The sequence below is a fragment of the Aegilops tauschii genome, chromosome 4 (genome assembly GCF_002575655.3).
Source record: "Aegilops tauschii subsp. strangulata cultivar AL8/78 chromosome 4, Aet v6.0, whole genome shotgun sequence".
NCBI lineage: Eukaryota > Viridiplantae > Streptophyta > Magnoliopsida > Poales > Poaceae > Aegilops > Aegilops tauschii.
In genome coordinates this window covers 330,529,499-330,539,770 of record NC_053038.3, presented here as the reverse complement: position 1 = coordinate 330,539,770, position 10,272 = coordinate 330,529,499, and the positions used below count along the sequence as shown (strand labels likewise).

The following is a 10,272-nucleotide window of genomic DNA, read 5'->3' as shown; positions in this document are numbered from 1 at the left end:
CTGGTTAGAATATGTGGAGATGTGAGGTTACCGATCTTAGTGGGAGGGGATTTTAATATCATTAGGAGGAAAGAAGAGAAGAATAATGATCATTTTGATGGGCGGTGGTCATTTATGTTCAATATGATCACTGAGAGTCCTAATCTGAGAGAGATTGAACTCACGGGTTGGCAGTTTACATGGGCAAATTCGTTACCGACTCTTACTTATGAGAAGCTAGACAGAGTGCTTGCAAGTGTAGATTGGGAACAGAAATACCCACTGGTATCGGTGCACACGATGCAGAGGGCAATCTTAGGCCATACACCATTGTTGGTGGACTCGGGTGAAGCAACACATATTGGCAATACAAATATTTTTCTTTCGAGCTTAGTTGGTTTGAAAAATATTTTTTTTAGAGATTGTTGCAAGAGAATGGGCTAAGCCTGTTACGGGCGGATCCAGCATGGAGCGCTGGCAAAATAAGATTAGACATCTGAGACAATTTCTGAGGGGTTGGGCCAGAAATGAGAGCAGGATTTATAAACAAGAAAAGAACGGCTTATCTAGTCGATTCATGCTCTAGACTTGAGAGCGGAAACGAATCTGCTACACGAGATAGAACAGGCCACAAAGTCCGAAGTAGAGTTGAAATTGCGTGCTCTTCTTCGAGAAGAAGAAAAGAAGTGGGCCTTGCGCGCTAAAGTTCTCAAGGTCGTCCAAGGGGAGGATAATACTCAATTTTTTCATATGATTGCAAATGGCAAACATAGGAAAAAGAAAATCATCCAGCTTGAGCAAGATGAAGGAACAGTGGTGGGACACAAGAATCTCAAAATGTACATCTCCAATTATTACAAGCAACTATTTGGGCCTTCGGTAGATAACATGGTGTCCCTAGATGAACTTGTAGTGGGGGACGTACCTCAGCTCAGATCAGATGAGAATGAGATTTTATCTGCACCTTATACTGAGAAAGAGGTTTTCGAGGCGATCTCTCATATGAAGCCAAATAAAGCACCGGGACCAGATGGGTTTCACGCGGAATTCTATAAGAGATGTTGGCATATTGTGAACAATGACCTAATGCCTATGTTTCATGATTTCTTTAATGGCCATCTACAACTCTTTCATTTCAACTTTGGCACCATAACGTTGTTACCAAAGAAAGAGGAAGCAATTCGAATAGAGCAATTCAGGCCAATATGTCTTTTGAATGTGAGTTTCAAGATTTTTACGGAAGTGGCCACTAATAGATTGACATGGATTGCCCATTCGGTGGTGCAACCTAGTCAGACTGCTTTCATGCCTAGAAGACATATCCTAGAAGGGGTTGTTGTCTTGCATGAAACTTTACATGAAATCCATTCGAAGAAATTAGACGGGGTTATCTTCAAGGTGGATTTCGAGAAGGCATATGATAAGGTCAAATGGCCATTCCTTCAGCAAGCATGCGTATGAAGGGTTTTAATGGGGCATGGAGGGATCAGGTGGATTCTTTTGTCCAAAAAAATAGTGTCGGGATTAAGGTGAACGATGACATTCGTCATTATTTCCAGACGCATAAAGGACTAAGACAAGGTGACCCGATGTCCCCTATTCTCTTCAACATTGTGGCAGACATGTTGACGGCGCTCATAGGTCGGGCCAAGAAAAAAGGCCTGGTAGGTGGTCTTGTCCCACATTTGGTGGATGGGGGCGTTTCTATCCTACAGTATGTTGACGACACAATCATATTCATGGAGCATGACCTTGCAAAAGCGAGAAATATGAAACTAGTATTGTGCCTGTTTTAACAATTGTCAAGTCTAAAGATTAATTTCCACAAGAGTGAATTATTTTGCTTTGGTAGGGCCAAGAGGAACAAGATAACTATAGACAATTGTTCGTTTGTGAACTGGGATCACTACCTTTCAATTATCTAGGCATTCCAATTCACCATCGAAAATTAACCAATAAAGAGTGGAAACGTATCAAAGATCGATTTGAAAAAAACTAAGCTGCTGGAACGGTAAGCTTATGTCTTACGGAGGGCGGCTAGTGCTGATTAATTCAGTACTGACCAGTATGCCGATGTTCCTTCTATCTTTCTTTGAGGTACCGAAAGGGGTAAGAAAGAGACTAGACTTCTATCGATCTCGTTTTTCTGGCAGTCAGGCGAGGTTAAGACAAAATATCGCTTGGCAAGATGGGATATTATTTGTCGACCCGAAGACCGGGGGGTCTCGGGATTAAGAACCTCGAGACTAAAAATAAATGGCTGTTGAGCAAATGGCTGTATAGGTTATCTCAGAAATCGAAAGGCATGTGGGCACAAATTCTACGGAATAAATACCTGCACTCTAAAACTCTGGCTCAGGTTATCGTAAGACCTACTGATTCACCATTTTGGAAGGGGCTCATGAGAACAAAAGAGACTTTCTTCCATAGGGTGAAAATCATTGTTGGGGACGGAACGACAACAAGGTTTTTGGAGGATACTTGGCTAGGCGAGGCACCGCTAGCCCCCCAGTACCCTACCCTGTATAATATTGTACAACGTAAGGAGGATTACGTGGCAACAGTATTACAGACGGTACCTTTGAATATCTAGTTCCGGCGGGCTTTAGTAGGGGAACGATGGAACTCCTAGCTACACTTGGTGCGGAGGTTGATACGTTCAACTCTCAGACCAAGCAGACGCCGTAAACTGAAAGTTAACGGGGAATGGAATGTTTTCGGTTAAATCTATGTACTTAGACCTCACTAACTCTGGCCCAATCCCAAGATTGATACACATTTGGAAAGCTAAGATTCCCTTGCGCATCAAAATTTTCATGTGGTTTGTGCACAAGCAGGTCATCCTTACCAAAGATAACTTACTAAAGCGACGATGAGTCGGTAGTTCACGATGTTGTTTTTGTGTTCATGACGAAACAATCCAACATTTATTCATTGATTGCCCCGTAAAGTTACTTTGGCGATCAATTCATATAGCCTTTAATATAACCCTCCATCTAGCATAGATGCGTTGTTTGGGACATGGCTAAATGGAGTACAATTGGACATTGCGTCAAATATTCGATTGGAATATGCGCACTTCTTTGGGCTATATGGAACTGGAGGAACGATATGATTTTTAACAGGCTATATATTCTAAACTTCTTGCAGGTTATTTTTAGAGCTACGGCATGGATCCGTATGTGGTTGCTACTCACTCCTACGGTCTCCAGGGAGCATTTAGCTACTGGGTGCAACCGATGGGAGGTGGTAGCACGGGCTATTTTCAACCGGTTTTGATGACGGTCGCATAATAGGATAGGTCCTTGATGTCCACTTCGTCCAGCCGGTTGTGGCTTTGCTTTATTTTATTAGCCTATATTATTTTGTGCTCCCTCTGTGAGCTGTATTTCAGATACCATACTTTGTGTTTGCTGAATTTTTTTCAATAATATGGCTGCATGCATCTTTCGGATACAGAGGCCGGGGGAAATCCTCCTTTCCAAAAAACAACAACAACAATTGGATGTCACTAACCTCGGTCAATTCGTTGGCATTGCATCATATGCATATGTCATTCGCCTATCAAATACGCTAGGTTGTGGTCTATCTGAAACAAAGCGAAACTGTCCTACTATTTGCGACTTGTGTGGCATTGTTGATGCACGCTCCTACTCGGCCTCCACTTTGCTCTAGCTTCGTGTTGTTCTTTTTAGCAGCACCAATCATCAAACCCAGGAAATCTTTCTGTTCCGTGTCTCCGAACTGGTTTGCTCCGGGCTCATTCATCATATACTAGATTGGCAACGCGCCTTGGCGCGAGGGTGCCAGTCCAACCGACATGGGCAAACAGCCGAAGATCAAATCGCATGATGCATTAGTAGGAAGGCAAGTTTAGCACATGTAATAGAACAACTGATTTTCTGGTTCACGGAAAAGAACAAACATTTCAGGAGCGTAACATCATCGAGTTCAACAAAGTCATGAGATTATAAAAACTAACCGGCCGCAGAAGTAAGGCAACATCAAGTTCAATGCAGCCATGATATTACAAAAGCTAATTAGTTGAAATTAAGTTCAGTAGTACAAGTAGAAATATTAGAGAGCAAAATCCAACATAGTGGCAGTGGATGCGCTAAAACTACGAAGCCATAGTTAGGCGTACTGATAGATAGCTCTGGTTCAACTACCGCCATGAGTGCCATTCCATATGAATCTGGTGTGAATAGTTCGTAATATAGATGACCACATGATGGTTTTGTATAGAAAATACACTTGTGATTTCCTTCTAAAGCGTAGGGACAGGACAGTGAGCAATAATTTCCCCTTACAATCTTGAAGGCGAAGATCCTTATGAGTATATGTTATTCTTTTATTCCTGCCGCCTTGACAAAGTCTGCCCAATTGGTACTGTGGCCCTCTTCTCTGTAGGAAAATATTCCAGAGCAGACATGGAAATGAGCTTAGGATGGAAAATAATTAGTGTATTTATGGGTGACATTGGCAAACATGACTTCATCTCTTAATCATGAAATACAAAAACTTTGTTGATCTGGTTATAAAACACGATTTATCAAGAAGAGTATGCCTAGCTTTCAATTTGAGACCTCTTGAGAAAATATATTAGCGGCATTAGTATGAGAATTCCACATCTTTAGGAATTGCAATGACGGTGATGCCTACAGCACATGAACTAAATCATAGTGGTAGAATAGGATCAGTGTATTTATGTTAATAAGGAGACTAATTTCTGTTAAATGTGATAAATACTTGTTAATAAATAACAGTCCTCATACTCGAAAAGAATTCTAATGTCTTCCACTAAAATTATCACTAAGAAGGCTAGGTTGAGATACAAATTTTGAAGAAGTACACGATATAACAGAAATACAAAACATGATATGAAGCATTAATTTCTGATATCGGTGGAAGACACTAATTTAGAAGATACGAGCTAAAACACATTCACTTCTCGTTGATATAATATGCTAAGGCATAACATCTAAAACTATTATGAGGGAAAAAATATTTAACGGCTCCAAAAATGAATAACAAAGAGAGCATTACTTTCCACATACCACAAAAGAAGAGCATTACTTTGCCAGACCACATAAACACACATCCTGTGAGATATGGTTTGGTTACCTAATCATCACCGGATGCCTGGAAAAAGATTCCTGACCGTGACACCTTTTGGAGCCTTTTCATATTGTGACAACTCTTGTAGGGGACTAACAACCAACCGGAAGATAAAACCAACATAACCACCTGCAGACAACACGTACATAACATGGATAACTGGGACCATATTGGTGATTGAGAGGAAGTGTACATAAATAGAAGACATATTTTATCACTAAGTTGCATTAAACTGTTTAGCAAAACAAAAATACATTTTGGGGCATATCCATATCGAACTCGACAGGGACAGAAGTAGTATTCCAAGTGTAGAAATATGGGGCACAGCATATCTTTTTGGTGCTCGGCTGAAAAGTGCATTGAGACCAGCCAGAAAAGGGGAAAGCAAAGCAAGGGGTGGAATAAGCAGTACGGCAATGAAAGCTCCATCAGATATCCAGTAGTACTGTACAAACATAAGCAAGGTACTAGTAAAATCACCCAAAAGTATAGAATACAAATAAGCAACTACAATGTTTCTGAAATGCCAAAGCAAGGTCACAGTTAAGATAAATAGGTAACAATCATTGTCATGTACATCATCAACACTTATGTGCTTGTAGAAAGGGTCTAATGGTTGCTTACCACATAACCAATAGGCCTGCAATTTTGCAAGAGCAACGACATTGGGAATAAATAATCTGTTTTGCTGTCCAGTGACTTCATTGTTTCTTCGTTTATGACCCCAGCAGTCACTCCACCTGTCAATCACTCTTTAGCTTGCGCAAGGCTGATCATGAATTGCCTGCTTGGAATCCAACAGTGGAACTACAAAATTCTTCCTGTAGAATTAGAAACACAATGGTCATTTAGAAGCATAGAAATGTTGCTGTAAAACATGTTATTCTAGTCGGCGTTTATTTTCATACCTTGAGCACTCACCCAATTCTGGGGCATGGACATGATGGTGATGAGTCGTGTAGAAGTTTCCGATCACTCCCACAATACTACCTAGCTTGTAATAACCAGAAGCAGAGGCCTGTATTTCGACAAAATAGTGGTTAATGGATGGACATATTACGGTGCTAGCAGACACCATATTTTTTCAGTTTGACATAAAAGCACATTTCCAGTTCACCATGAAGCAAATTAAGGTATGCCTTGCTGCCACGCAACGATATTTCTTGTGCTTTCTCACGAAGCCATTGCCTTATTATAAGTGTTTTTTATTTTCTTTTTTCTCAAATCCCTACAAAAGAACAGATAACCGAGGATATCCTATGAAACTTAAAATGGGACCATATATATTCCGTAATCAAGACTTCTGGACAGATGCTAGGTATGTATTAGTTTGGTTTGGTTTCATCTCAAAGATTCAGCGCAACAGACCCTGCTGTTACCTCATGAATAAGCTGAATATTTCTGCTGCTAGCGAGTAACAGCCTAACATGTCATGTATTTTGTCTATCTAATTTACCGCAGAGCGGCGACTGCTTTGATGTGCACTACATTCTCGATGTCCACCGTGTGTTGTGCCTCTGGTGCGCCCACCAACGTGGTAGCTGTGTCCACTGCCGCTAGCTCTGCTTACTCTGTATCCTACGTCAACCGCCTTGCTATCTTCCGCTCGGGCACTGCTCAACATCGTAATTTGGTGGTTGAGAACATGCCTCTTTCGCCTTGTCAGCCTCCATGCCCTTAAGTGCTGCGCTGGCAGCACCATATGTTCATCTCCCTCCAAGGGCACAAATGAACATGGCAGCATCATAATTAATTAATACTAATAAGATGGATTAATGTTAAAAATATGAATGGGGAAGTAGCTCAAATGATAACTGAAACTCCAGATCATTCATATATCCCTCTAAACCTTCGTAACTGAAACAAAATCTGTCTAAAATCGGTAACTACATGAATGGTTCACGGAGCTTGTATCCCTATAATAAGGATATAAAACATCTTAGTGCAATACTCTCTCAAAAATAGAATAACTTAGTTCAATAAAGCAAACATCTTATTTCTGAAACCTGCGAAGTTATAAAGAGAGTTGAAAAGATTACTAATTTGAATATGAGCTCTACAATTTAGAGGGAGAAGAAAATGGAAAAGAAAGAATGAGACATGAATGCTCCTATGAACACAGGTTATATATATATGTGAAAATCAATAATCTCTATTTTAGAAACACCACTCCTAACTGGAGCATAAAACATGACAGTAGAAGCATGAGCCTCCAATGCTTCTGAATTTTCTTTTAAACTCTACTACTAAGCTTTTTAGTCTACTGTGATCATCACTTTGATCCATATACACACATCGACTTCTTAAAGAATAGAACTGGACAACTGCCATGCCATCCAACATCACTATGACAATTAAGGTGCGGCTCTACATTTTTTGTTGACAGAAATACAAAAGGAATGAAACATAAAAGGCCGTATGGCCACAATAAAGCATACCAGAGGAATAACTTTGCATACCTAGTCCATATGGTAATGATAGATCCACACATTGATTCTTCATCGCCGCTTGGTCGCTGTACAATCTGTGGACACCGCTCGCCAGCTTCTACTCAAATCCTCTAATGCCCTGCAACCAAATATGTTAACTCTCCAACTGTCAGAGTCGCTGCCTCCTCCACTAAAATGAGTAGTGTTGTTGTGTACAAAAAATATTAATTTCAAAAGGGAGAATATAGTGAAATCAAAGCTTCTCTAAATTGTGATGTCAATAATCTGTTGTGGGAGACAGTCTATAAATATCACACTGAAGACCGTCTGTGATGAAGTTTCTCTTAAATGTTATTTTCCATGGAAGTGAACATATAATTCCTAGGATAGAGAGATATGATGAGATTCTCGAAGAACACAGTGATAGAAGCACCAAACCCGCCACTAAATATGCCAGTTCAGCATGCAAAACAAACCGAATGATAACCTCGGAAGGACAAAAAAAACAGGCCAATAAACTTGGGATACAAAAAACAGGTCAACAAACTTGGAAGGAGACCTATCATGATGCAGGCATAAATATCTCTCAGTAGTGAAGTCTTGTTGCTATTTTATACGATAACAACACATAACCTATCAGATTTCCTTATCGGTAAATGTCTGTTTTTATAGTTAATTTTGAACTCAGCTTGATCAGAACAGATATTGCATTTGTTACTCCTTTTGTAATAGCTTATTTGGTGGCAGAAATTAAAAGTAATCCTGGCAGAGCCTCTACACCATCTTAGTCACCCAAGAAACTGCATATATCTAAAAGTACATAAAAGTAACCATATGTAGAATACATGTTTACCTTCTCCAAAGTCTGACCTTAACTTTTACTGATTGTCACTTTCCTGTAGTGTGAAGGGCCATTTAGAAACAGAAGAATTGAGCATTATCCATGGTAATTGGCACACATACACACGTTGTTCTTCGTTATTTCTTGTCGCAATCTCTGCATTGTAAACCGGTTCACCTACACATTAGAAATACATCCCCTGGAAAGTCAATATCAAGCGTTAAGATTCTAAAATGCAAACACAAACAGTATCAGTAGATGCATATTGTCATAAATACCATCCTGACCCAAAAGTTATAAAGCACAAATTGTCAGCTCAATTTGTCATAATCCATATCATAGATTAATATGAAGAAAAACTAGAAGAAAAGATGCAACAATCTGAATAGCTGAGTGAGTATTTGACAACTGAAGAATATAAGATATGGCAGGGATCTCCATCTTGTCAACTCCATGGAGAAGAGCAGGCGTCATCAGCACACACAAAAGAAGAAGGAGCCTCTGAAAACTGAAACGAGCATGGGGATGGGGGTGCTGCCTTGCTTACCCGCGCTAGGAGCTCGTCGAGGCGGAGGTACACGACCTCGTCGTTGGCCAAGCTCGGCTGCACCACGCCAGAGCAGACGAACGCGGCCATGGCGAGCGCTCTTCCGTCGAGCTCGACCATGTGAGGGGCGCCGTCGTCGCTGTGGTGGTCGTCCTCGTCCATGGAGGGTGGCTGCTGCTCCGGATCGAACAAACAAGTGAGGGGGTCAGGACAGAATGAAGAAGAAAAGAGCAGAGGAGACGATCTGAATCGAGGTAAGGGGAGGGGATGTTAGGCACACCACCATCAGGGACAGCGGCGGCGCGACGACAGGGGTGTGCGGCGGCGGCGCGACAGCGCTCATCCTCCTGCCCAGTCCCGATGGGGAGGAGGAGGGAGGTGACCCACGAGCTGGGCGGCACGAGCTGCTGGTAGCCGGGCTATCCAGCGGCCACCGCGGCCCCCTCCTGCCGGCGGCGGAGGCGGCACGCCACCCAGAGCAGCGGGAGGAAGACCGCCAGGAACCCCGCGCCACCAAACTCGGGCTGAGCTCCGGGAGGCGAAGGAGATGACGGCGGCGGGGCAGGGAGGCCGGCGCGGGTTAGGGTTTGGAGGGAGAGAGAGAGGCGGGGCGGGAGGGAGAGAGGCGCGGGGGAAGCGCGAGTGCGGGAGGGAGGAGGCGGCTAGGTCATCCCACGGCAGCGGCACCCTTTTTATACCAAGTACGCGAAATGACCGAAATACCCTCGGCGGGGCGGCGAAATTACAGGCGGTGGCACAAACGAGAGGGAACTATTCATTGTAGGAGTGTCTGTTTTCGATCCGGCGGCCCAGATCGTCCGGAAGAGAGATCCGACGGTCAAAATCGCATCAAAAAATCGATCCGACGGCCGAGAGTCACTAAGCTATGAGAACGCTCATGTTCTGCCAACTAACATAGTAGTCTGATTCGCCGTATCCGTGAAGTGACCCCAAAAGAAATTGACCGGAATATATTCCTGGATTTGCGACGGGTGAAAAGGAGTCCACGCAACGAGCATGTCGACGTTGCAAGATGGAGAGATGCCCTTGCTTCATTGCGCCGAAACCAAATGACAACTTATGTCGGACGGGTTGGTAAAACCCTATGAAACCAAGCGTCCATGCACAGTACTCGCTTTCCCGTGTTTATTCCGTACCTGCAAACTGCATACTGCTGTCACTGTGCCTGCCACGAGTATGATGAGATGCACACGTCTTTTTACCCTTTTCATGGTCGCTGCATCTGCGTGTCCGATGTCACCCGCGGCCGCGGTGTCGGCCGGACGAGCAGTCCACGAGAGCAACGAGAGATTTTTACCTGAGGAGAAGAGAATTTCCCGTGCACGAGGCGCTGCGCG

At 42.8% G+C, this 10,272-nt stretch overlaps 1 protein-coding gene across 7 annotated transcripts; it reads right to left on the bottom strand.

The window, feature by feature from the left end:
- Nucleotides 1-3,929: 3,929 nt before the first annotated feature.
- On the bottom strand, nucleotides 3,930-9,578 carry LOC109767197 (uncharacterized). Of its 7 annotated transcripts, none has more exons than XM_073496680.1 (8): nucleotides 9,198-9,578; nucleotides 8,915-9,088; nucleotides 8,380-8,544; nucleotides 7,557-7,665; nucleotides 6,006-6,115; nucleotides 5,722-5,918; nucleotides 5,037-5,226; nucleotides 3,930-4,383 (listed from the first exon to the last, which is right to left on the bottom strand). In XM_073496680.1, the coding sequence occupies exons 1-3, from the start codon at nucleotides 9,255-9,257 to the stop codon at nucleotides 8,464-8,466; spliced, it is 315 nt and encodes a 104-aa protein (XP_073352781.1). In that variant the 5' UTR covers nucleotides 9,258-9,578; the 3' UTR covers nucleotides 3,930-4,383; nucleotides 5,037-5,226; nucleotides 5,722-5,918; nucleotides 6,006-6,115; nucleotides 7,557-7,665; nucleotides 8,380-8,463. The 7 variants fall into 7 exon arrangements, with proteins under 7 accessions (XP_073352781.1, XP_073352780.1, XP_073352778.1 ...); XM_073496679.1 differs by having other exon boundaries at nucleotides 5,104-5,226; XM_073496677.1 differs by having other exon boundaries at nucleotides 9,195-9,577.
- Between the last annotated feature and the right edge of the window lie 694 nt (nucleotides 9,579-10,272).

Bases quoted from the DNA above. Each gene is read 5' to 3' on its own strand.
- LOC109767197 (XM_073496677.1), bottom strand. From the start codon at position 9,257: ATGAGCGCTGTCGCGCCGCCGCCGCACACCCCTGTCGTCGCGCCGCCG. The intron at 9,089-9,194 runs GTGTGCCTAACA...GATCCGGAGCAG, and splicing joins CGCCGCTGTCCCTGATGGTG to CAGCCACCCTCCATGGACGA. The intron at 8,545-8,914 runs GTAAGCAAGGCA...TCTAATGTGTAG, and splicing joins TCGACGAGCTCCTAGCGCGG to GTGAACCGGTTTACAATGCA.